This window comes from Penaeus chinensis, chromosome 29 (assembly GCF_019202785.1).
Source record: "Penaeus chinensis breed Huanghai No. 1 chromosome 29, ASM1920278v2, whole genome shotgun sequence".
NCBI lineage: Eukaryota > Metazoa > Arthropoda > Malacostraca > Decapoda > Penaeidae > Penaeus > Penaeus chinensis.
Window position 1 is genome coordinate 18,922,214 of NC_061847.1, and position 27,500 is coordinate 18,949,713.

The 27,500-nt window shown below is 36.3% G+C and overlaps 1 protein-coding gene across 5 annotated transcripts in view; it reads left to right on the plus strand.

Moving 5' to 3' along the window:
• LOC125040975 (2-oxoglutarate dehydrogenase, mitochondrial-like) overlaps positions 1–27,500 on the plus strand; it is a 49,508-nt gene that overhangs the window by 19,915 nt on the left and 2,093 nt on the right. Inside the window, exons 4-21 of one of the 5 annotated variants that reach the window (XM_047635786.1) lie at positions 2,736–2,856; positions 12,025–12,147; positions 12,643–12,775; positions 13,763–13,850; positions 13,969–14,115; positions 14,332–14,511; positions 14,646–14,826; positions 14,997–15,106; positions 15,221–15,391; positions 15,600–15,849; positions 16,583–16,743; positions 22,263–22,538; positions 22,820–22,942; positions 23,120–23,283; positions 23,603–23,750; positions 24,033–24,187; positions 25,051–25,203; positions 26,691–27,500. The exon at positions 26,691–27,500 is cut by the window's right edge and continues 2,093 nt beyond it. In XM_047635786.1, coding sequence (XP_047491742.1) covers positions 2,736–2,856; positions 12,025–12,147; positions 12,643–12,775; positions 13,763–13,850; positions 13,969–14,115; positions 14,332–14,511; positions 14,646–14,826; positions 14,997–15,106; positions 15,221–15,391; positions 15,600–15,849; positions 16,583–16,743; positions 22,263–22,538; positions 22,820–22,942; positions 23,120–23,283; positions 23,603–23,750; positions 24,033–24,187; positions 25,051–25,203; positions 26,691–26,790 — 2,784 coding nt within the window. In that variant the 3' untranslated portion in view covers positions 26,791–27,500. Of the gene's footprint in view, positions 1–2,735; positions 2,857–4,258; positions 4,362–12,024; positions 12,148–12,642; positions 12,776–13,762; positions 13,851–13,968; positions 14,116–14,331; positions 14,512–14,645; positions 14,827–14,996; positions 15,107–15,220; positions 15,392–15,599; positions 15,850–16,582; positions 16,744–22,262; positions 22,539–22,819; positions 22,943–23,119; positions 23,284–23,602; positions 23,751–24,032; positions 24,188–25,050; positions 25,204–26,690 lie in introns of all 5 variants that reach the window. The other 4 variants (XM_047635787.1, XM_047635788.1, XM_047635789.1 and 1 more) reach the window with 4 other exon arrangements.

Here is a 27,500-nt window from a genome sequence, read left to right on the forward strand (position 1 = left end):
CCAATGGCGTCGGGTATAGAAAATTAAAAAAAACTCTACACTCTGAGCGCATGAATTCGGTACATCAAGCCGAATCATTGCCTCGGGGCGCTTTGGCGCGCCGCTGCGGACAGCCGTGACCCGTCGCCATTGGGTTAAGACAGGAGTTAGAAAATTAATTGTTGGAATATGAGTGTTGTATCTAAATATTTTTTATGTTGATGTAAGGTTGTATGCATGCGTGCATTCTCGAATGCAGCATAAATATATATGTATATATATATGTCTAAACACTGAGCCACAGGAATGTAAGACCCTCCCACTATTGTCTTTTGTGAGAAAGATTGGTAACACTTTATGTGGGAGGAATTTGAGATCTGGAAAGTAGGAAATACTTTGCCACTTTTCTGTAGTTGTGTTTGATTTGTACGGGGAAAGAGTTGAGAATTACAAGTGCCCACAGAATGAAAAAATGGAATTCTGTTATAGGTAGATGAAAAAATTAGTAGCTAAACAAAGCATGACAGTTACTGGCTATCACCCTTTATTTATTTGACGAAATTAGTCAGGTTAGAGAAATTTCATTCTGTTCTTGCAGTGGCCTTCCTTTGCAGTCTTAGATAGTGTCAGTAAAAATGTTTAGTGTTTGACTCGACACCACTGACGCCAGTCAGAAAAAAAGTATCATTACTTTTGAACCAACTAATATGAAAAATCAACATATTAGTTGTGTGGAATAGTGAGGCGAGGTAGTTAGCACTGTAATCCAGTGTTAACAGAGAGAAGCATTCAGTTCCTCATTGACCACAAGTAATGGTGATAATTATTTTTCTCTGACTATTCAGTGTTCATAGTTTTCCTCATCTGTGGAAAACTTTTGGATAAGAGTCTTTTGGTAGACTGGTGATGATTAATGACAGAATGATGTTAGAATTATATGATAACTGACATGTTGGTATCATAATTATTTGATCACTGACTTACTGGTAATTATGAATATCAACTTGTAATCATGACTCTTTGAATTATAGAACTCTTATCCAGACATTCAGCCATTCATCCCAAATTTCTTTAAGTACATCTTTGCCTTGAAAATCAAGTACAGTTAGGTCTCCGAAACTCCTGTGGCTTTGTGTTTATAGTCTGTATTTATGCATATATTTGTGTGAATGATATGAATAGCAACAATTAAGGAAAGCTAGGATTCCTTTAAAAGTGGTTTTACATTATTAGACTTCATATGAAATACAGCTTTTGGGAAAAATAAAAATGTGGATAATAAGCTTTCCTTTACATTTGAATATTTGAACCAGACTAAAATATTTCCAGTTATAGTGATATAACCTTAGATATAAAGAACTTGAATTTTGAAAAGTAGACCTGGTCACGTCAGGTAACACAGCACAGGTAGGCAGAGTGGTATTTTTTACTTATTAAGAAGCTTCTGTTTTAGGAAAGGTTGTTGAGCTACTTAGATGAGGTCAGTTTTGTTTTAGGTGTAAGTGAAAGGAGCTTTGAATTTAGATTAAAATGCATGTTTCTAATCCTCCACTCCTCCAAAATATTTTCAGGTTATGTATTATTTTTGTCACTAATATTTTTATATATGTGTACGTATTTATTTACAGTAAATGTGCTAGTATTCACAGACATTTATATGTATATTTATACACTTACAGGTCCTCATATAACATACTTTGATTCATAATCACACATGCAATTGCTCCTTACATGCACTTTTATAGAAGCACCCATGCGCACACGCACACGCGCACACACACACACACACACACACACACACACACACACACACACACACACACACACACACACACACACACACACACACACACACACACACACATGTTTTGATTTTTAGAAATATTATTATTGTTATTATTATTACTATTATTATTTTTAATTCATGGTTGCATTATTTTTTCCTTATAATTTCATTTCTTATCAGTGGGATGTTATAATGATATACCCTGTGTAGGAATGAGTTCCACTGTCCTTAGATCTAATGATTTGCAGTGAAGCTTTTTTTTTTTTTGTGTTGTTGATCGTAAAGTCTCAAACTCTACATATTTTTTTCTTCAATATCAGTATTCATATAAAAAACTTTTGGAGAGAAGTGTTTTAGCTTAAATAGTTTTGTGGTATGTTGTTTTCTTTCTGAGATACGTTTGTATGTGGAAAGCGAAGTCAAAGGACAGTGGAAGTATAGGTTTTTTTATTATTTTGGTAGATTGGTTGTGTGATAGTATTTGTGCAGTGATGTTCGTGTCATGGGATTTTAAAGTTACCATTTTTAATACCTTCAGTTTTTATTATGCATTAAATGGTGTGACTAAAGTTTTTGTTTATTCAGTCTTGAATTAAAATATGGTTTTGCATGTATTTTTGTTACAAACCTAATTTGCTTAACTTGGTATGTAGCTTTTGGTTTAGGGAAAACTTAAGGATAGTGTTACAAAGATTTTAAGAAAAACTTTTTTTTTTTTTCTTTGACCTATTTACTTGTTAGATCTTAATTTTTTAGTATTTTTATAGGGGGGGATAGTGTTATTATCTTTCTATACCTGTTCTGTTTTATTTTTATGTTAAATGCTTCTTCATAGTTCAGGAAATCTATATAGCTAATCAGAAGCAAATTAGGTTTGGGACAGAAATTATTTCTGTTCTGAGTGTGAGGAATGTATCATAGTAACATCCTTAGGCACTAACATATAGCATATACCCGGGTATAATAACAGGCTCGTGGGCATTTGGTAGCAGCGTTGGATCCACTTGGCATAGACCGAGAAGCCCTCAAGGACCGCCCCCCCACCACGCTGCCGTCCAGAACTGTAGTCCGCTCCTATGTTGATGCATTTGGTATGCCTTTTAAGATGAACTGTAACAATCAGCTCATCTCAGGGATGTGGGTTAGACATCCTTTAGTGGACACTTTTGTACAATATTGCAATCACGGCACTTCTGTACAGTTATGGTGGTGGTGTCTTTTGTATGGTTGAGTGCGTCAGCATTGTCACTCTGAGCTGTCTGAGATAAAACACTTGATTGGAAAAAGAATATATGTGATGCACCAGTAAACTTTTTATGCATAGTGTATATAAGTTGTATAGTTGGAGGAAATCAAAATGTAAATATTGTCTTTGGAAGAAAACCATCTGGCTTATTTGATAAGCTTAAATAGATGAGCAGATGTGGATAAAAATTGGTTGTTAATTACCAACAGTAATGCTAATGATTCATCATAATCCGTGTTAGGTGTTAGCTTGTCTTCTTTTCTTCTCCTTTACAAAATACATACCTGAATGATTGGGTAGTTTGACAGGTGAGTGCTGGCAAGATAAATCTTGCCACTTCAGGCATCAGGTTTTAAATTTGATTAGCACAACAGAAGTTTTAGCTTAGGGAGGTTTTTATTTTATCTAGAAATAGAAATCTTAAAAAAGGTGCATATGTCTTGAGGGTTCTGTGCATGCAGATACTTTCTTTGGTATATTGTTTTTTTCTAAGGGAGGAAGGTATTTGTAAGCTAAAGTGTTGGATAGATAACTCAAATGATTTGGATATCCTGTAGTACTTAAGTAGTGGTTCTGTCAATGTTAGCTTGATTTGCCTGTAGCTACTAACATTTTCCAGGGTTTTCTTCTCTTTAAACTTCTTTTTCAATACTGTTAGTGTCCCAGTAACACATTGTCTGTTCTAGTAGCAGCTGATGTGCTTCATCCACTGTGGTAGTGGCCTTGCTTGAGATAAGTATTGCTCTACATGACAGGGGATTTACCATTTTGTAGCTGTCTTTATTGACAGCATGCAACAGAAATTGAATTGATATGTTCAGGTTGATTCAGAATTGGGTGTTTTCTCTATGTTGTAGTCTTTGTAACACCATTGAGTTTAACCAGGTAAGATCTGCAGCAGATATTAAGGATGTGCAATTTGTGATCTCTTCAGTTTATTATAGATCTGTGTATTTTGGGATTGATCAGTTTTTCTGTGCACTTCATTGCATCATCCCTAATGGGATACATCATATTATGTTTGTCGTCTTTTTTCATATTTCTTTTAGCATCTTATTTCTCCCAACTGTTAGTTAAGTAGGCTTAAAAAAGTTGGTATTGAGAACCAGTTCTTGTTGATTTTGGGTAAGTCAACAACATTATTTATGTGCAAGCAGATGCCGGGTTATCCAAGTTGGAGCACATGAACACTGATGAATGTAGATATATAGATAGCTTTAGGATGACGCCGATGGTCTACCCTACAGATCCGCGGCCACAGCATTGCTAATCTAGATCCACTTGGCATCAACACAGTGGATCCCTCCCAGGGCAGGCAGCTTGTCGTCCGCAATTATATGAACCGTTTCAGTAAGTCTCGTCTGGTAACTAAGATGTGAGCTCATGACCAGAAAGGACCAGAACGTAGAGAGCATTGTTCATAGGCATGATTAATTGGGTTTGTTGTAAGGGTGTGTAGATCCCCGTACTCTCTGCATTTGAAAAGATTATGTACACCTGTTGATTGTTGATGTGTATTTTGGTTTGCATTTTTTTATATATATATATTTTTATAATATGGATACTTAGTATTCTATTCTTTACTTTGCCTGATTGGTCTGGTTACTTTTTTTTTTTTTTTATACATTTTTGTTTTGAGTTGACTAGTAAGAACCCCACAAGATTTTTTTTCCTTAAGGCATGATTAAATGATCAGAATGGTGACTGCCATTTAATTAATTCATTATTCACTATTGACCGAATTTTGCCTTCTCAAACTTTAGCATGAGTAATTGCTTTTCTTTTTCATGGTCATGGTTGCTTGCTGTAGTTTACATGGAAATTTTGGTAGTATGTGAAAGCATTGCTATACTTTTTGCATGACTAACATATTTTACTTTTTTTGAATTATGGAGTAGGTGGATTTTCATTCCTTGCTGGCTTTTTGTGATGTGAACCTATTCATATTTTTACTTTTTTATAGTGAATCTCCTTAGACTTTAATATGATGTTCATCTAATCCTTTTTTTATAAGCCCAGATATTTCTTTCAAAAATTTACTGAACAGATTTTTGATAAAGGGTAGTCATGGTTTCTTCCCTTTTCTTTTTTAACTTGTACATATTTTCTTTTAGGTACTCTTTAATTTGTAAATTTTTTTATAGTTCCTTATCACTTATTTTTCCCATTTCTGTTTGCTTGTCTATTATTCCCTTCTGTTACCCTCTTCTTACTCACCCAAAACCCCTCTCTTCTTTTCACCCTTGTCTCTTTTCTCCTTCACAATTTCTTATGTTACTTTCTTTTACCTCCTGTTCTGACAGTCTATTATACTCACACTAACGAATGAAGAATGGTTTAATACTACTTTTCTTTCTTGTGTATGATTGCCTTACTCTGATTTCTTTTTCCTTTCTTGTATTTGGCTACACCAGATTAGAAAAAAGAAAGAATAATATAGACCATGAGGCAAAAACTGTCATGAGGAAAACAACTACTACAGCACTCTTACTTTTTTTATATTTTATTTATTTTTATTTTTTTATTTATTTTTTTTTTTTTTTACCTCACCTCAAAAGAACTAGGCTCCACCCATTTGATGTGCTTCGTCTGGCAGAAAGTACGGGGGATCTAGTTCTATGCTGAAGTGCTAAGACCTGAATTAACACTGGCACACTGTGAGGACAGATTCTTATGATTAACCCAAATGTGATATATATTTTTTGGCTTTTTACTAATGCTAACCTAAAGCTAATGCTGCTGATTGTTTTCAGCTGAAGCCTGCTTTATTATGGAAAGTTTTAATGTTTTATATTATTTCTGTGTATTGTTTACCCAAGATTAGTCTAAAGAAAAGTTGATGCATTGGTTGGTGACAGACAATTGCACTGTTTTGTGAATTTTGTTGACATATAGATGGATCCAGAAATGCATAGCCACCAGAGTCAATTATTAGGCCTGCCTGACCTCACCTGATATTCCATTTTCCTTGAAATTTGGGGAAAGGTTCTTTTCTAATGCTATTAGATTCACATCATTACTGTCATTGCAATTATTTTTGATCCTGGGATAATTATGTTATTGTCACTACTGATAGTAGTAAGAAAAGGTAAAAAATTACATTATTTCTAAAAATCAAGGAAATCTGTTAACCTGTAAGATTTCTTAACCTCTTGGTGACGGGTGTAGAAAACTAAAAAAAAACTCTACACCCTGGTGATCAATGGCAACGTGCCGACTTTGAGCGCGGGAGTTCGGTACATCAAGCCGAATCACCGCCTCGGAGTGCTTCAGCGCGCCGCCGCGGCGTACAGCCACAGGCCACATTTCGAGCGGTTTGTTTTCATGTCTATAGACGTGACCTGTCGGGAAGGGGTTAAGACTAATAATTGACTCCTTTTGTGACTAAGCTCTTATGGAGCTATCTATGTATAAACAAAATTAATAAACCAGAATCAGAGTGGAGATGGCATGACATGCCCCTGTGTTAAAGTAAAAGGAAAAATATATTGCTTTACTTATAACATAATCAGATTTTATTTAAATAGTCATCAATGCTACTGATAGACTACTCCTGATATTTTACAGATAGTATGCAGGAATTTTTATTCAGTTTCTTATATTGCCTGAATTTTGTGACCTTTCAGGATGAATTTAAATTTTTTGGGTTTGGTAAAGGGTGTGTTAGAATGCTTGTGGATAAATATTGTGTTATGACTTACCAAAAAGTAATGGTTAAGGATATGTGTGTGAATATGTGCAGCCTACAGTTTTGTTTGCCCATACCTCAGATCTTTTCCGTCAGACTTCCATCTCACATGCCTCAGAGCCTTGAAAAAAAATTCGTATTAACCCATTGGCGACGTGTATCGAAAACTAAAAAAAACTCTATGGTCTGGCGAACCACAGCAATGCGCCGACTTTGAGCGCGTGAATTCGGTACATCGAGCCGAATCATTGCCTCGGAGCGCTTTGGCGCGCGGCCGCACGCCACATTTCAAGCGTATTGTTATGACGTCTTTAGGCGTGACCTGTCGCCATTGGGTTAACCATCTGAGTGTACGGAACAAACCTGTTTTTGTTTCAAAAGTAGAAATTCATTCTGAAAGGGTGCTAGTTTCAGACATCTGAAGAGACAAGGAAATTTACTTGGAAACCTGTACATTATCACAAAAATGTATTACTTGAGAGTTAAACAGTATCATTATTGAAGAGGCAAGTTTAAGTGATGTTTTTTTTTATATTTTAGACTGATCTTGTATATTCTTATTCTTTATATGTTGATTGGAAATTGTTATTGTTTCTTTTTAAAGAAAGGAAGAAATATATATATATATACATATATATCTCTTAACTGTACAGGAATTCGTCACTATATGATCTGATTACATTTGTCAAAAAATTATTTTACTGTAGATGTGTACTGGGTTTAAAGATGGAGACATTTCTAGTCATTCAAGAAAGAAAGTTAACAATGAAGGAGCCCCACAAGCAACTGAAGAGCCCTTATTTGCAATATTTATTTACAAAGCATATTAAAGTGATATAAAATGAAGACTGAACGTAAGAACTCTAGTCCTCCTTGTGGTGTACAATTAGTGACAAAAAAATAAGAGTTCCAGATTTACATTTACCTAAATCATTTGTGGTACAGATGGACTAAAAAGAAGACTTCAAGCCTACTTTTGAAAGGCTTTTCCCCCTAAGGCCAAGTAACAGTGAAGAACTGTTTAGCACACACAACTTAGAGATGGTTTAGCCATGATAAGAGGATCTCACCCATCATGAGTGGGTTAACCCCATGGATCTGGGTAACATGAACATCACATCATAAAAAAAATTGGCTTGAGGACTAAGTGACATAAACATGTGTTATGAAAAAATTTGGCAGAGGGCTAGGATGATGGGAATATTCAGACATGAGAATTCTTGACACTACCCACAAGTGTTTGTGTATACCCATCCTATAAGCCACAAACCACCACTGAAGTAAGCCTAATGCCTGAATCCATTGAGTCAAAATACCGATGCGCAGAAATTTAATTTTGATGCTGACTCCCTACATTAGATGCGCACTGCAATCACCCCAGACTGTAGCAAAAGTTATCAGTTGTTGGGTTAAAGAAAAATTTACTGAAATAAGAATTAAATGAAAATGAAAGAAAATAGATGTGATTATTGAAAATTAAAACCCAGGTAGTTTTCCACAGTGTTCTGTCAAAGGAATGGGTAGACTCAATTCTGAGATGTTTAGAAACCATTCTGAATGCTTTGTCAGAAGTACCAAAGAACTGTATAGATAAAATACAAACATTTTATGGCTACTGTGACACAGAAAAAAATTATGGATACTTTATCTATTATATGATGCAATGATAACATGATTACATTGCCAATCACCCATTCTATAGTTCTTTGGGTTCTAGACTGGGAAATGTGAGCTAGGTACAAAATTTTATACGTTGAGTTATGTTCTGGTTTAATGCATCATTTTTTAACCCAATGGCAACGGGTCACGGCTATCGCCGTCATAACAATACGCACGATGTGCGGCGTGTGGCTGTCCGCAGCGGCGCCGCGCCAAAACGCCCCGAGGCAATGATTCGGCTTGATGGACCGATATCACGTGCTCGGAGTCGGCGCGCTGCCGCCGTTCGCCAGAGCGTAGATTTTTTTTTAATTTGCTATACCCGGCGCCATTGGGTTAATTATATCTTTAGTGGAACGAACGTTGGTTTAACTTGTTAAATAATGACATATTGGGGTTTATTTTGCCCTTCAGGAATTGTGATTGTACTTATGTTGTAGAAAATGTTTAACATTGAGGTTTTGATACATTTCTGCATCTCATGGCTGTGGTTTTAACATTCCTTTGCTTGGTTGGACCACTGAGTAGACCTAACTCCCCTGCAGAAACCAACACTGCTGATTGATGTACTTTACAACAGTGATGGGTGTCTCACTGATGAGACAGCCAGAAAATGAACAGTAGTTTTCATATCATATGTGAGACTTGTGTTCTCGACTTACACTCCAATTGGGTCTCCACCCACCTGTTCCCTGCAGCAGGCACCCATTGTGGGTATTTTAGTTTGATTTTTTATTTTGTATGGATAATACAAATCTTATAAATAAGATTTTCCTTATATTGTCATGAAGTTTCTCATATCAGAATATCCTACTCTAGGTATTCCATTCAGGATACCAGAATAGCAAACTTGCATGACTCTCAGCAGTGAGGAGGGAATACCTTAGTAATCCTACATTAAGGTCTGAATTTCCACATTTCATTTATACCTGAATCTTGGATATTGTGTTCCTGTTGTCTTGTCAAAATGTATCTGGAATGTCCATAGCCTCAGGCATTGAATGGCTGACAACTACTATATCAAAAGAGGTTGTAGCGTCTAATAAGTTCTCTGCAAATAAGATGATCCTTTCTTAATTTTCTGTGGCTTTTGAATGAAAATGTGGAAGATACTAATAGAGTAAAAGTTCATTACATCACAATTATCATTCAGTTTGCAATATTTTGGACAAATGTCCACAATGTTTGATTGTACATTGTTTAACCCGACGCTGATGGGCCACGCCCATCGGTATCATAACAAGCCGTCGGTCTGCTGGTAAGGCTGTACGCTGCAGCGACGTGCCAGAGCGCTTGGAGCGGGACGTTTGGCTTGATGTAGTGGACTCCCGCGCCCATTGTCTGCTCATTGCCACAAATCTCCAGAGCTTAAATATTTTTTTCTTCACTCGGCAGTGATGGGTTAAATAAATATCACTACATTAACAGTAACTCAGAGATAGTCTGAATCACTTAGGTTTTACAACTTTTTAATCTCTTGGATTGTATTGTATTGATTTTAGTGCTCCTATATATACACCAAATGACATTTTGAATGCATTTGTTTACTACGTTGGTATTTGCAAAATTCCAAGAACTCATGTATCCGTGTAAAGAAAAATCTGCCAGAAATAAAAGATGACATACATCATCAGAAGGGGAAGAGATGAGAAAAGTGATCATAAGTATCAAGTGAACAATTTGTATACTGTACTTCTTAGGTAAAGACTTGTTCATAAATCTACATATACACAGTAATGTATTGTCTTGAAAGTAAATGTATGCATTGTCTCTTTTTTTTGGAGTATGTAGTTCGATTTGCTGCACTGCCCTGCTGTTGCCACTGTAATTTTTGTTAGGATATCTTTTGTTGGTCTCCTTTTTTATTATGTCCTGTCAGTGTTCTTCTTTCAGGGTTTGCTCATATGATTTGAAATTACTTTCGGTGTTCTTTGTTGCATATCTTTCCTCAGTGGTTCTCTCTTGTGTAACCTGTTCTGTTTCTCTTCTATATTTACTTGTTTAGAAGTATGTTTCAGATGCCAGTGTACATTCTTCTTTTGTTATAAGTGGTTGCTTATGGTTTATTTGATATGCCATGTATGATGAACGTTCTGTTTTTCATAATTCTACTCTTAATATTAGAAAAGTTCAAGAGAAAACTTTAAATAGGGGAGTCTGGTCAGAACAGTCACTGCTTGGATTTTCACAGCACTATCTATGAAATGCTTTCTTGTAATGAAAGTCATGGTATGTGTCAACATACATGTGATTGTGGATTTGATAAATGGTTTCCATTAGACAAATTAGGCAAATGCTTAATGTATGGCAATGAATTTCAGCACAATTTAGTAGTTTCAATAAATGTTCTTTGCTAATATTTAGAAACTGTAATGACTCATGATAAGGATAAGTAATATGTAGATTGTAGAAAGAGTTGAATTAAAAAAAGAAAAAAGCATGCAACACAAGCAATTTTACTTAAACTCTGAAGATCTTCAGATGGTTTAGTTTTTGCTCTATGTATTGTTAAGTGACTGCAGATCTCTCAGACACTACTGCTGTTCAATTATTATTTCCGAGTTATTGCAAATGTATTTTCATATTATGTGCCTTTCTTATTTGTTTTCTCTACTTACCTGTTCTACTTTTTAACAAATTAGATCAGTTCAAGGTACACAACTCGGAATTAAAGATGTAGAATAAAAGAGAGCATTGGCAATTGTATGAGGTAATAAAAAAATTCGTAATTTTACCGAACACTGTAGAGATACAAGGTGAACAAATGGATAAATTTTTGTTATATGGAATATATATATGTGCATGTTTTTTTGTTTTTTTTTCTCTCTCTCATTTTCTCTACCACTTCCTACTGATAATTTCATCAAGTTATTTGATGTAAAATAAGTGGTAATACTTTCACGGTCATGTTTTTCTGTAATTTGGCTTTGTTAAGTTTTGCTGGTTCACTATTTTATTTTATGCTTTACATTCTTACAGCCTATTGTAGTTTTCTATGTTAGATGTCTAATCTTGCTTTCGTACCACATCTCTTGAAGCCTGCACACTTGGGGTTGGATTAACATGTCACCTTTTGTTCTTTGAGCTTATAGGATGGAGAGTGATTGTATCCCAAGGAAACTAGGGAATCTCAGTTTCTAATTGACAGACCTCTGGTTCTCAGCCTGAACATATTATTTTATGATTAAGATTGTTTAAGCTACCTTCATGATTGCATTGTCTTTCATATAAGCCTTAAGCTGAAAAAGTAATGAGTGAATGTGTGCATGTTCAGAAGCAGGGGAAAATCTAGGTTTCAGTTTATTAAGCCTCCATATCCTCAGAAGTGATTTAAGAGTAGAGACAAAACACCTAAGATTTGTTTTATCCCTGGCATGGAGGAGAGAATAGTTGTGTATATGATACTGTTATGGTTTGCCTGTGGTTTGTTTCTGTTTAGTTGACTTGATTAGAACATAATTGTTATTGATATAGTCCATGAGAATGACAGAAAATGTGTATATAAAATTATGCATATATATTTGTAATAGATGACACAACTCAAGTAATTAATTTGAAAGTATTCATTTTTTAAGAAATTGGATATATATAAATTACTGATTAAGATTTAATCCATGCTTCTGTATCTCAAACCTTTCTAATGATTTGACCTGCTTTCTAAAACAGGCGAAGAAGATATGGAACGCTCATTTAAGTTGCCAATGTCAACTTATGTTGGAGGCAAGGAAAGACAGCTGCCACTCAAGGAGATTATCCAAAGATTAGAAAATGCTTATTGCCGCTCTATTGGTGAGTTCATTTGTTTGTTTGTTGTCTTTGTCTTTCTGTGTCTGAGTCTGTCTGTCTGTGTTTCTCTATGTCTGGATATGTTTCTTTGTATGTATGTATATATGTATGTATGTATGGCAGTCTGCGTTTCTCTGTATGTATGCATGTATGTCTGCGTTTCTCTGTCCCTGTCTGTCTGCGTCTCCTTCTGTCTTTCTGTATGTGTCTCTCACTGTCTGTCTGTATGTGTTTCTCATTGTCTGTCTTTATGCATATCTCTCTCTCTCTGTCTGTCTGTCTCTGTCTGTGTAGGTGCGTATGTATGTATATATGTATGCGGTTGTGTATGCATGTATGTTTGTATGTATGCATATATGTGTGTATGCATTATGTATGTATCTGTGTGTGTGTGTGTGTGTGTATGTGTTTTATTATTGATCTGCATTTTGTAAGATTTCATTAGTGAAAATATTTTAACTTGCTTAAAGTATATTAAGATTATTCTTTTCATTTCAGGTGTTGAATTCATGTTTATCAATTCACTAGAGCAATGTAATTGGATTCGTCAGAAGTTTGAAGCGCCAGGTGTAATGACAATGGATTCTATGGAGAAACGTCTCCTCCTTGCAAGATTAACACGCTCACATGGGTATGAATATTGCCTTAAATTTTAGATATTTTTCATGTAGTAATTTTGACTGTATGTTATGATTAGTTATAATTAGTTATTATTTATTAACCTTGATAATCCTGGAGGAATGTGATAAAGCTCTTATTACTTGGTTTCTTTAATAGGGCAACTCATCAAATATATTATGCTGTAGATCAGGGGTTTCCAAAACTAAGGGCCAAGGCCCTAGGGAGCCAAGGGGTACAGATAATTATTTCTGACATATCAGTAAATTGGAATCATGGAGTTACATGATGCTTATTATATATTGGTCAGGAGCCACGAAATGTAAAAAATTGGGAACCACTTTTGTAGACACTAGGTTAGAGTGAAAATGCCCTTTGATGATAATTAACTCATTGTCCCATTTTAGTAATTTTTGTGAAATGTCTTTGCACATAGATGGCTCTGCAAGTGCTTAGCCACAAAGGAGTCAATTAGTAGACCTTGAGATCTTACCTGATTTCACCTTTCCTTGAATTGGCGGAAAAAACGGTTTACTAATGCTATGAATATCGATGGTGTTATTTCTATTATAAACATTATAATTACTATAATGTTATTGACATTAGTAACAGCCATATAAGATAATGTAAAATATTTTCGAAAATCAAGGAAAAGGGTAAACACACGAGAGAGGTACTACTTGTAATTGGCTCATTGGTGACTTAGAACGTGTATAGCCATCTATATTTAACCCAATGGCGACGGGTCACGCCTATAGGCGTCATAACAATACGCCTGAAATGTGGCGTGCGGCTGTCCTGCCGCGGCGGAGCGCCAAAGCGCCCCGAGGCAATGATTCGGCTTGATGTACTGAATTCATGCGCTCAAAGAGTTTTTTTTAATTTTCTATACCCGTCGCCAATGGGTTAAAAACAATAAAGTATACTCACAGTGGACATGGTATATATGTACATGCCATGCCCGTCGGCTTTGGGTTAATATCCCTTTTTATCATTGAAGGTTTGAGGCATTTTTGGCCCGTAAATTTTCATCGGAGAAGCGTTTCGGCTTGGAAGGTTGTGAGATCTTAATCCCTGCAATGAAACAGGTTAGTGTTGCAGATGAAATTTGTATCTTTTGATAAAGTTTATATTTTATCAGTAAATCTGTCTTTCTCTTGACTGTGGTTAACCTTAGTGTGCTCTATTTTCTATTTACAACTACAGGTGATTGACCGTTCCACTTCCCTTGGAGTTGAAAGCTTTGTCATGGGAATGCCACACAGAGGCCGCCTCAATGTACTGGCCAATGTGTGTAGGAAGCCCCTTGAGCATATCTTCACACAGTTTGCAGGGCTCGAGAGTGCTGATGAGGTAATTGACAAAGAATTTAATGAAATATTTTTGTAAATGTAATGGACTAAGGTAGTGGATGTGAAGTAGATAATTATCCTAATTAGTTGATATAATCTCAGTACTAAACCCAAATCAAAGAAAGAATAAAAGGATATAGATTTAGTATCTGTTTACTTAGTATTTGTTCTACTGGAAAGAAATGTTGAATTTATTTATTTTTTTGTGATTTCTCAGGGTTCAGGTGATGTAAAATACCACTTGGGAACTTACCAAGAGCGACTGAATCGTGTGACCAATAAAAATATCCGTCTTGCCATTGTTGCCAATCCATCCCATCTGGAAGCATGTGACCCTGTTGTCCAGGGCAAGACGAGAGCTGAGCAGTTCTACCATGGAGACTCTGAGGGCAAGAAGGTAATGTATCCTACTATTTCAATTCAACAAGGATATTTGTCAGCATGTTGATTGCCAGTGAATTTTTGATTCAAAGATATGTAAATAAAGGAAGTGTTTCAGAGTCTGCTCACAGATATCATTTTCTCTTTTAGGTGCTGTCCATTCTTCTTCACGGAGATGCTGCCTTCTCAGGCCAGGGCATTGTATATGAAACTTTCCACTTGTCAGAGCTCCCAGAGTACACCACCCATGGCACTATTCATATTGTTGTCAACAACCAGATTGGCTTTACAACTGACCCTCGCATGTCCCGTTCTTCCCCTTACTGTACTGGTACGTTTTTGCAAAATTTGTTTTAAAGTTTATGTATATTATTACCAAGTATAGATTTAATAAACTTAGTTTTTTATTCTTGGTGGTTAAAAGTAATTCTGATTTTTTTTCTCCTTTGACCTCCCTTATTTTTTTCAAATATGCTTCATATTCTTGTTACATTTATCCAGATGTGGCTCGTGTCGTCAATGCGCCCATCTTCCACGTAAATGCTGATGACCCTGAGGCTGTCATGCATGTCTGCAATGTTGCAGCTGACTGGCGCAGCACTTTCCATAAGGTTAGTGTAAATGAAGAAATAAAAGCTAATTTTGCATTTTGTATGTGTTTGTTTGTAATTAACTTTTTGAAGTCTATCGACAATTTTAAATTAATGTTTCCTTGTCTGTTTCAGGATGTTGTCATTGACTTGGTGTGCTACAGACGTAATGGTCACAATGAAATTGACGAGCCTATGTTCACACAGCCACTCATGTACACTAGGATTCGTAAATTGAAGCCTGTGATTGAACTTTATGGAGATAAGCTCATCAATGAGGAGGTTGTAACACCAGAGGAAGTTAAGGTAAACCTCATTATTTTACCATAATCTTCATGCAGCATGAAGTTGCTAAGAGATGTATGATTTCTAGAACTATTATGTAAATGGAAAAGACCTTTGTTATTGCAGTAAAAAAAGACTTTGGTTAAAGCAAAAATTTTGTATGATCTTGTAATAATTGTTACATAAATCACTTTTTAATGTATATCCACTGATTTCTTTATGATAACAGGAAGTAAAGGACAAATACGAAAAGATTCTCGAGACTGCCTTTTCTGTGGCAAAGCAGCAAACTCAGGTGTTCAACAAACATTGGATTGACTCCCCTTGGTCTGGCTTCTTTGAGGGCAAGGATCCCCTAAAGATCTCTCCCACTGGTGTTCATGAGGACACTCTGAAGCACATTGGCAAGAAGTTCTCAAGTGCTCCTCCTAATGCCAGTGACTTTGTTATCCATAGAGGCATCCAGCGTATTCTCAACAGTAAGACTTGTGTTTTTTTGGTAGCATGTTGTTGGTTAAATAGACAGGTTGTTTGAACTACCTTCTGCAGCATTTATGACATTGAAAGGTTGAATTATATCTTTTAATCTATTGGATCTGGAGATCAACCACTTTGATGGATGCACGACTTGTAGGCCGGGCACACACAAACTCACGTGCAGTAACAAGACTTGATGCCTCCCTTTTGCAGTGTTATTTCTCTATTTCTGCATAATCATTAAAAAAAATTTTTTTTCCATTTTCCAATGTCCATATTTGAGTTGCTGTATCCAGATAGTAATAGATTGTTTTTCACGTAGAGATGCCATATCATCTCTCTAGGTAGTTTATAACTCAGTTAAAGAATAATAACAATAAGTAACATTTTGTTATTTATGTCATTTTGTGTTATGGAAATAGCATCCTCCTTGGAGCTGGTACTCTTCAAGACACAGTTCAAGTTTAATCATCCTCCAGGAGCTTTGTGAACTTGTGGCAAGTCTTTCCTCTCATCCCTGCCTTCAGCCAAAATACTCACAACAGCAAGTTTGCTTCACCCCGGCTGACATCCAAATTTTCCCATGAAGGGGTGTTCACGTCACCTACCCATCAATCTGGAATTATTTTGTAACATGATGGTCACATCATCCGGATTGTAAGAGTTAATTTTAAGACTTAATGCTCTAAATTCTTGATATAACCAGTTATAACCCCTCACATCTTTCTTGTTTAGGCCGCATGGATATGGTTGAATCTCGCACAGCTGACTGGGCCTTGGGAGAAGCCATGGCTTTTGGTTCTCTGCTCAAGGAAGGAACCCATGTTCGTCTCTCAGGCCAGGATGTGGAAAGAGGAACTTTCTCCCACCGACACCACGTGCTTCACCACCAGAAGGTAAAGTCATGATGAATAGTTCATTACTGCTAATAGTTAATATGTTTTTTATATGTATTGGAATCTGGTGCATCAGAGATGTTCTGTGTTGGGAAACGTCAGTCACAATTTTGAAGTCTGAACAAAGTGTATAACGGAGCAGTTTGTTTTGTCATGAGCTGTATAATGATTCCCTAATAAGAGTGCTACTTTTTTCTTGTTTCCACTTCGTATTTCTTGTAAATGTATATTTGTGAATAACAATTTGTAAAGGACTTCAGTTATTGCCACCATGCAAGCAATAAATTGGTTTGTGCTCGATAGAAAATTTAGAAAAGCAGAAAACAACATTATCCCATTCACTACATGCTTGTCTATCTCCTAGATGATTGTTTAGGTAATGTCTAAAAGAGGCTTTAACCCAATGGCGACGGGTCACGGCTATCGCCGTCATAACAATACACACGATGTGAGGCGTGCGGCTGTCCGCTGCGGCGCCGCGCCAAAACGCCCCGAGGCAATGATTCAGGCTTATGTACCGATATCACGCGCTCAGAGTCGGCGCGCTGCCGCCGTTCGCCAGAGCGTAGAGTAACATTTCTTATTTGTGCCATATTTTTATTGGTTTGTAATATTGAATTTTTGTTATAAAGCTTGCACTGCCAGTCATGGCAGACTGGAATAGGATGCTGAGCATGGAAATAGCATCCTCCCTGGTGCCTCATTTATTTTTTGATGGAAAAAATGCAAGAACCCCTTCCTAAATACCTACTTAGTCTAATCACCCTCCAAGAGTTTTGTGAGCTTGTGGCAGGTCATTCCTATCACCCTGGCCTCAAGCCAAAATTCTCGTGACAGCATGTTCCCATCACTCCAGCCCTCGATCATTTTTTTCCACGACAGCATGTTCATGTTACCTGCCCTTCAAGCCAAATTTTTGCATGATATGATGGTCACATCATCTTGGTTGTAGGGGTAAACAATGTTAATATACCTGGTCATGTGTTAGAATAAGCAATTTCAAGCTATCCAAATCTGTATATGTATATTCTTAAAAAATACCTAAGTGTACAATCCTGACAATGGATGTGTAAAAGGTCCATTTCATTAGTGCCATAGGCAAACATATTATAATAAAACATGTCATTGCTTGATGTCAAATCCATAAAAGAAGATCACATGCCTTTAATTCTGCAATTATTTTGTTGGACAAAACTCATCTCATAACTAAAATTTGTAAGTTAAATTTTATTACTGATTATCAAACATGATACAATCCTTTTAACCCAATGGCGCCGGGTATAGCAAATTAAAAAAAACTCTACGCTCTGGCGAACGGCGGCAGCACGCCGACTCTGAGCGCGTGATATCGGTACATCAAGCCGAATCATTGCCTCGGGGCGTTTTGGCGCGGCGCCGCTGCGGACAGCCGCACACCTCACATCGTGCGTACTGTTATGATGGCGATAGCCGTGACCCGTCGCCATTGGGTTAACTAGTATGCTACCCTTCTTTCTTGAGAAACAGACTATCTGATTATTAAGTTTTTCAGTCACATATACCAAAATCAGTGTAATCGATGTGTACAAAATATTGTTATTGAAAAGACAAAACTTGTATACTTAAGAAGAAGCAAACACTATTTTTCATTTACAATGGATAATTAATTATTGATAGTGATACAGTTTTGTCAGCTGTATGACTACACAATGGTTGGGACAGGGGCCTCGTTTATATCCAAACTGAACATACTATATTTCCATTACAATGCCATTAAAGATCTCAGATATGATTAACATAAAATCATATATGAACTTCTATTTCATAGATCTGCATCACTGCTGCCAACACTATCCTAGCAGAAGTTACTAACCTCATATGAATTATCTCTTCAAAAAATCACTATATAGAGTAACATGGTGATTGAAAATGTACTTGGTAAATCTCACATTCTTCCTTCAGTTATGGTTGATAATCATTTTCAACCATACATAGGTGCTGACAGTATTTATATTGAGTAAGAAGTGTCCTCTAATAGTGTTCTGAGAGTTGTCTCGGTTCTTTGATTTGATAATCATTTTCAACCATACATAGGTGCTGGCAGTATTTATATTGAGTAAGAAGTGTCCTCTAATAGTGTTCTGAGAGTCTCTTATTGTATACAGAAGGCCAAATTGAAAAGCTGCTGCCAGTGGGAGGAAGTAAGATTCTCTCTGGTTTTATTTTGAGAGCATACCCTCAGGTGAAGGTGTCAAGAGTAGTTGCAATAAATGGAACTAGGATATCAAGAGATGGGGTCTTTTAACACTTAAATAAGTATTTGATAGCCATACATAATTTCTCCTCATTTTAAAACAAGAAAAACCTAGATTTTATAAAAATAGGACTTAACCCAATCATGCTGGAGGATGGAGGATGTTGTATCACATTATTATGCCCCAAATGCTGTGATAATGCCATGTGTGGTTAAGCCTGTGTTTCTGATTGTTCCCTTGAGCAGCTGTGTTATTCAGTATGGCCCTCTTCCTCATTGTGAGTTGCAAGTCAAAGATTCACTTATGTTAATAATTTCAGGCATCTTACCAGTGACATGGTCAGAAAATGGACAGTAGCCAGAACATCTCTGATGCGAGATACTTTTATTCTTGGCTTATGCTCTCAACATCTTTAAACATATTGTATTATTTCCATCAATAAACAAATGTGGCACCAGGGAGGATGCTATATCCATGCTCAGCATCCTATTCCAGCCTTGCAAGTTTTATAAAAATATGAGGAAAGATCAAGATCCAAAATAAAAGTAAAAAAATCTAGTCTACAGCTCAGCTGTATGCATTCATGGTGGCAATAATCTTTATAAGAATTGCCTTTTGATTTTGTGAACTCATGAAAAGAAATTTTATACTAAGTAAGCAAGTTCCATTTGTTATGGATTTATGTTTATTTATTTTTTCTTCAGTTGCAATAATGATGACAATGATTTCTGGATAATTTATTGTATAAGATTATGGAGCTAAGTTTGCAGTCTCAAAAGTGTATATAGTATTATGTTTGTAGGATATAGACTTAAGTCAAGGAAGGATAAACTTTGATATCAAATATAAAACATTTTTGCTGTCAACCCACTGAATCCGGGTGCCTCGCAGCAAAGACATAGCCCAAAATCCTGGATATAGGCTTACAGAAGTGGCAGCTCAACGGGTGTGTGGCTCGTAGACCCATCCTACTTAAACGCTCATGTGCAGGATCAAGACTTCTTACCTTCCTTTTGCAATGTTATTATCAATTTTTCTGCATAAGCATTTTTTGTTTTTGTTTTGCCTTTTTCCAAGATCTGTATTTGTCATTTGATATTCTGTATCAAGATTTGTAACAGACTGTTTTATCTTTTCACAAACTCCATATTATCTCTCTAGGTAGTCTACAATTCTATGCAATAACAATAACATTAAGAAACATTTTTATATTTGTGTCACTTTTCAATATATTTTATTGCTCTATTTTCTGTAACACAATCATGGCAAGTAGGCATTGGATCCTGAGCATGGAAATAGAGGCCTCACTTAAGCAGGTGCTTATTCAGCCATGGCTCATATATGGTACATTCCACACTCTTTAACAGGTGGAAATACTGCAAGAGCCCCCCTAACTACCCAAATTAAATCTTAATTCAAAAGCTTTGTGCACTCATGGAGAGTCATTTTATGACCATCAGTTAAATTTTTCCATGATCACATGTGCCTGTCACCCAGCCCTCAGCCAAATTTCACCATGACAGAGTATTTCTGTCAAAAGGGCCCGATCCAAATTTTTTCATGGCATGACAATTGTGTAACCCGGATCCTGTGGGTTAAAAGAGTGTCTTTAGCCATCAAATGCTGGTCGTGTGTTACTGTGGATGATCGGAAGTAGCATGCTGTAGCTAGCTAGATTTTTTTTTTTGAAACTATTAGCATGACCGAATGTTATGCTATGATAATTGTGGTGAATTGGATGGTATTTAATTTGAGTAATTTGGATATTGTGAAATGTTTGGAAAGTCAAAAGAAAAAGAAATCCTTTTATTTATTTCTTTTTTGACACTGATGTATGTATTGCAGGCATTTAAAGACACATCTGTAAGCTGGTAGATGACAGTGACATCCTAGTGTCTGTTGGAATTTTTGTGTTTATTTGCATGTAGAAAAGGACGTGCATAACAGCATTTGGCTTCATTTTTGTTGTTCTGGTTGAAGCTACTGAAAAAATAAGATTATTTTTTTTTATTATTGTGCGCATAATATGAAACAAATAGTTGTTTTTCATGTAAAACTGTCATTCCATTTATGTATGATACTGATTGAATGTATGAATTTTAATTTATAACCAAATTAACCCAATGCTGACGGGCATGACATGTATGTACATTCTATGCCCACTTGTTTGTTTGTTTTTACACATAGATGGCTACGCTTGTACGAAGTCACCAGTGAGCCAGTTATGAGTACTGCCTGTCTCGCCCATTTACTCTTTTTTTTGATTTACGAAAATATGTTTATAATAAAAATATCACCATTGCTATTCATAGCACTAATAAAAAATACGTTTTTCCCGCGAATGCAAATCAGGTAAGGTCACAAGGTCTACTAAATGACTCCTTTGTGGCTAAGCACTAGCAGAGCCATCTATGTGCAGACACATTTCATAAAAAATATAGAAAATAAGCACAGCATTTTCCCCATTTTTTTTTCATTTTCCCAGGCGGCATTGGGTTAACACAAAGTGAAGGCATCTTCATATTGCTGTGGCAGCTATTTCTGTTGAACTGCAATAGTTTGAAGATATATTTTTAGTGCTACCTTAATGTGATTTCCTTATTTGTACATTTTGATACTATGATTGTGAGAAAGGTTTCAGGCTAATTTTCTGAAATATATCTTCAAAGTAGCATTCAACTTAGAGCATGCATTATTTGTAAAGTGCAAAATGAAGTTACAGGTATTTACCATTTGTGTAATTTTTTTTTTTCCCTTGTGTATTAATTACAGTTCAGCTAAATATATCCTTTATCTTGCATTATTCTAGGGGATGACAATGCTAAAACTTTGTTCCCCCCTTATTTTTATTTATTTATTTATTTATTTTTTTTGTGTGTGTGTATGCGTGCGCATGCGTGCGTGCGTGAGAGAGAGAGAGAGTGAGAGAGTGTGTGAGTGTGTGAGTGTGTGAGTGTGTGAGCGTGTGAGCGTATGAGCGTGTGAGCGTGTGAGCGTGTGAGCGTGTGTGTGCATGCGTGTGCATGCGTGCGTGTGCACCTGTGCATTTGCACATGTGTACCTGTCTACTTGTGCACTTGTGCATTTGCACATTTGTGTGCTTGCATGCTTGCTTTGTCTGGCTTGTAATTTGAGAGAACTTTCTATGGTACTGATGCCATACATTGACAAGAAACTCTTATACGATGTAGAATATTTTATATACCGTAAACATTTTACAAACTATAATGGATTTTCTTGTTTTTTTTCTCCCAATTATATAATTCTCTTTTTTATGCTCTTCAGGTGGACAAGTCCCAGTACAATGCACTTGCCAACCTCTACCGTGACCAAGCCCCATACACAGTCTGCAATTCCTCATTGTCGGAATATGCCGTCCTTGGCTTTGAGCTTGGCTTCTCGATGACAAACCCCAATGCACTGGTTATCTGGGAGGCTCAGTTTGGTGACTTCAACAACACAGCACAGTGCATTATTGACCAGTTCATGTCATCAGGCCAGTCCAAATGGATCCGACAGTCTGGGTTGGTTCTCCTGCTTCCCCATGGCATGGAAGGAATGGTGAGTGTTTCTCTTTTTTTCATCTTATCTCCAACATTGATAAAGCTAAAACCATGAACTTTAACTCAGAAAAATAATTGTTTATTGCAGTTTTGAGAGAAAATTCTGCTACATTTCAGATGTAATTGAATGCATTGTATAAAACACACACACACACACACACACACACACACACACACACACACACACACACACACACACACACACACACACACACACACACACACACACACACACACACAAATAAAACCATTGATTAAATATTTTGCTCTGTGTATCAGGGTCCAGAACACTCCAGTGCTCGCCTTGAGCGCTTCCTACAGATGACTTCTGATGACCCTGATGTTCTCCCACCTTTCTCGGATGACTTTGCCATCAGGCAGCTGTCTGACATCAACTGGATTGTAAGATTTGTTTTGATTTCATGTAGATTAGCTTTAGTGAAACAATTTGGTGCAATTCATAATCAAAATCAAATATAGTTCTTGCAGGCCTCCCTTTTCTTCTGTCAATAGTTTTTTTCACATATTTCCCAGTAATCTTTAACATCATCAGGATCATCTTGTCCTTGTGTGATACAGGTTGCCAACTGCTCGACACCTGCCAGCTACTTCCACATTTTGCGACGACAGATTGCTCTGCCATTCCGTAAACCCCTGATCATCATGACCCCCAAGTCCCTTCTCCGACTCCCCGAAGCTCGATCCTCGTTTGATGAAATGATTGAGGGAACAGAATTCCAGAGGTAAGATTTCCAAGCTATCATTCTTTTCAGCTGCTCTTCTATCATGAGTCTTCTTTTTCTTTTTTCTTTTTTTTTCTTTTATTTTTTCCCTCTTGTCTCCTTCACCATTTCCCACTACTCCTCTTCCCCTTCCTTTCCCTTCCTTTCCTTTCATTTCCCTTCCTTTCCCTTCCCTTCCCTTCCCTTCCCTTCCCTTCCCTTCCCTTCCCTTCCCTTCCCTTCCCTTCCCTTCCTTTCCTTTCGAACACTATATGTAATTTGGTTTGAAGTTAATAAGTGATATAATTGTTTTATTACAATGCGACATCTCATTTTCCAGAATGTACCCTGAAGCTGGTCCTGCCTCAAACAACCCAGCCAGTGTCAAGCGACTCATCTTCTGCTCTGGTCGTGTCTACTATGACCTTATTCAAGCTCGCAAGGAGGCTGGATTAGAGGAAAAGATTGCTATTGCACGTGTGGAACAGGTAAGAGTATATTGCTTTGAGTTGAAACTGTGCTGAGCCTTCATTGGAAGTTCACATTTACCTTATTTTGTTAGTGGTCTTCCTTATTTTAAGTATAATATACACACATAATTTTCTTTTCTTTACTCATTTTGTCTGCCTTTGAGTTCAAGATGAACAGGAATATGGTTATTACAAAAAAATTGTTTGTAGTAGTATAATTCTTACTATATTCTGTCATCGCTACTTCATATTCACTTAAAGAATAGATATTTAATGTATCAATAATTATTATCTTCTCAGATTGCACCATTCCCATATGACTTAGTCATGAAGGAATGTGCCAAGTATGCAGATGCTGAATTGGTCTGGTCACAGGAAGAACACAAGAACATGGGGGCATGGTCGTATATCCAGCCTCGCATTTCCACTGCTTTGAACCATGAACGTCACATTTCGTAAGTACTTTGGTACCTTTTTGTCGGATGATTGCTCTATGATAGAAATCCTCTTATCCTCAAAGAATGTTATGTTTGTTTTGCTGATGCTGTGTGAAGGATGTCCTCATAGTGTGAAAGTTATCTTCTGTTGTCTGAAATTCCGTATTGAAAATCTTAATAGATACAGATATGATGGTATATGAAAAAACACTGAATACACATGTATATCCTATTCCATGAAAGATTAGGGTATAGAGCTAAATGATTTTCCAGATTTCTCTTGAGCAGGTGATTATTTATATTACAGATATTGATTGAAAGACTGCTGAATATGAGTATTAGGTTAATGACGTGATAATGTAAAAGATAAAGTTTTATTATTGGACACCAACATTTGTCTTTATGAGGTAACTCTTGCTAACAAAATGGAGATTGAACTTTTTAAAAGAGTATGGTCACAATTAGAAATTGGAGTGTTTGTTGCAGCAGCATATTTCGTACGAGATTTGAAAAGTCAGAAAATGTGGAAGGGTGTAAAGTTAGGAGAATATTTTTTCTGGTGAAGCAACAGCACTATGTTTACAAAATGAAAAATCATTAACTCTAATTTCTTTTTTATATTGTTTTATGTTTGCTGCATGGCTTTTGATATTTTGGTAAGGTTCTGTTACCATGCCAGAACTGATGACCAGTTATTTTTGCATAAAGGGGAGAGGAAGAATTACAGCATCTTACTTGAAAAATTTTACTTTTACACTGAGAGTAACACTCAGTGGGATGTGTATGCGGTGTCTGTTGATTAGAATTGAAAAAGACTAAAAGATTTAACACTTATTAGTGAAATATTTAAAGAGTTTTTTGCTAATAATGCTAACCCTCAGTAGAGAGCGTGTCAAGGTTGCGCACGATTCAGAGGACCAGTCTTGGTACGAGTATTGGTTCCCTTGGTTCTTCCCATCATCGGGCCCACCTGAACCTGAGAGCCCAGCTCCAAGTCAGGTTCATGTAGCCTCCAAACCTATACGACCAGTGAGGTGAGCATCTACTCGCAAAAGAGTACTTGCTACCCGTACAGATTCTTTGGTCATCATTCTTTAAGCAGCTGTTTTTTGTTTCTATTTCTTTTGGTTTGGTTCTGTATTCAGAGACATTATTGCTTGCCTTGTAGAAATTCATCTTCCTGATTTTACACAAAATCTATTTAATAAGGGAATGTATCATAGATGCACGTACCAAGACTGACAGTGAGTAAGGTATGAGAAGAGCTTGTGTACAAGGATTAGGTCGAGATTTGAGGGCTTGCATTGGCTTACCTTGCTTTTTTTTTTTCGTAATTATGAATGATATTCCTTTGTACCACAAAGTGGGGTTGAAGATACCAAGATGTGGTTTCTTCTTTTTTTGTTTTGTTTATTTGTATATAAATTTAAAGAACTATTTATTTGTTTGTTTATCTAGTTTGTTTTACATCAATTTTTGGTTATTATAGCCCACCCCATTTTATTTTACTTCGGTTATGATATGCTCACAATTTCTCCTGTGCTTGAAATATATGTGAAACTATTCCAACATACAGAAGTGGATAACATGCAGGATGATAAGTATTTCATGAAAAATACATATAGATATAATCCCATTCTGAATACATTAAAGGATAAAATCATCACAGTGGAAAAACTATTTTAAAGAGACTCCACTGTTGATAGTTGACTTCACAGAATATATACAGAAATAGCCCTGTATGAGCTGATTTTTCTGATCATTATATATGTATACATGAGTATGTGCAGTGTTGCTAATGGTATACTTACTGTGATTGACTTGTTTGTGACAATTTGCTTGAGTTAAAACCTTTTTTTTTTTTCTCTTCTTAGTCTGAATATCATTAGATTGGAATAAGTTCTTTTAGGCCTTTATTTTCTCCTCTCTCTAAAGAGAGTGAGAAGTTCTTAGAAGTTCTTAGGGAATGCTTTGATGCAAGGTCTACAGTCTCGTCATTTTACCATAGTATATTAAAAAAAAAATTTGGTTATTGTTATTTGCTTTTATTTGATTTTTTCTAAGCATGCTATGTATATGTTTCATTCATATTATATATGGATTTATTCTAAGTTAGAAAGTAAATTGAATGCATGAATTGTAAAAAGCTGGAAAAAAAAATTATAAAACAGATCTTTGACATTAGAAAATTAAAAAAGAATGGCCAGTCAGTCTATTGGAAATTTATAGTCCAGTCATAAGTATTGTTCCATTATCGCCTTTGGTGTATCCATATGGTTTTGTTCTTACACTTTCTGCTTTCAGTTTTTTTATCCTTTGTATTGTGCATATCTTTCAGTTATTTCTTTTCATGTACTTCCTTTGGAATGTTCATTACACTTTTTTCTTCCACATTTTTCTGTCTTTCTTTGTTTAATGTTTTTTCTTTCTTTCTTTCTGTTATTCTTCTTCCTTAACCCATCAGTCTCTCTCTCTCTGTCTTTCTTCAGAGGCATATATTTACAAAAAATATTTCTTCCAGATATGCTGGCCGTCCAGTCTCGGCCTCTCCTGCCACCGGCAACAAGAAGACCCACATTCGTGAGAGCAAGCAGCTCCTGGAGGACTCCTTGGCATTGTAGATATACCCTCGCACATGCCTCTTTGTGCTGATGGGGAAGAAAAACAAATCAACCAAGCCAACCGCATATAGCCAAATTCGGTTGATGAAGTGCAAGAAGACCACATTCAAGATGACTCACAATGCAAGATGCTGACTCATTGCGATGGAATGGCTTGAAGAGAAGGGGGGAGGGCAAAGGGAAGAGAGAGAGAGAGCGAGAGAGAGAGAGAGTTATGAAACTCTGATAATTTGAACATCTCACTGTTCGTAGAATGCATTGTGGGGAATTTTTTTTTTTTTTTTTTTTCTTTTTTTTTCTTTTTTATTTGTTTTCCCCCTTCAGTTCATTTGTCTGTTCTGGTTGAGCTGTATAATGGGGTCACGTGAAAAGAAAAGCTAATAGTATTGAAGGATGGCAATTTATTTTCTGGTGATTGATCAAGGTTCCATTTTTTTTTTTTTTTTTTTATACCTTTGTTCTTATTGTTCATTAATTATTTATTTCTTTTCATATAGTTATATTTTGGGTTTCCAGTCTTGAAAAATGTTATGATTATGAATTATTGTAAATAGTAGTGTAAAGTACTACAAGTCTGTCTATAGAAGGTGGGTCCCAGTTTCTGTGGGATCATATTTATATACTTGTACATTTACTTCTTCAGTAATATGAGTTGGCAACACAGCCCCATAAGAAAAGAAAGTTTTGCTAATAGATTTGACATGTAAGAG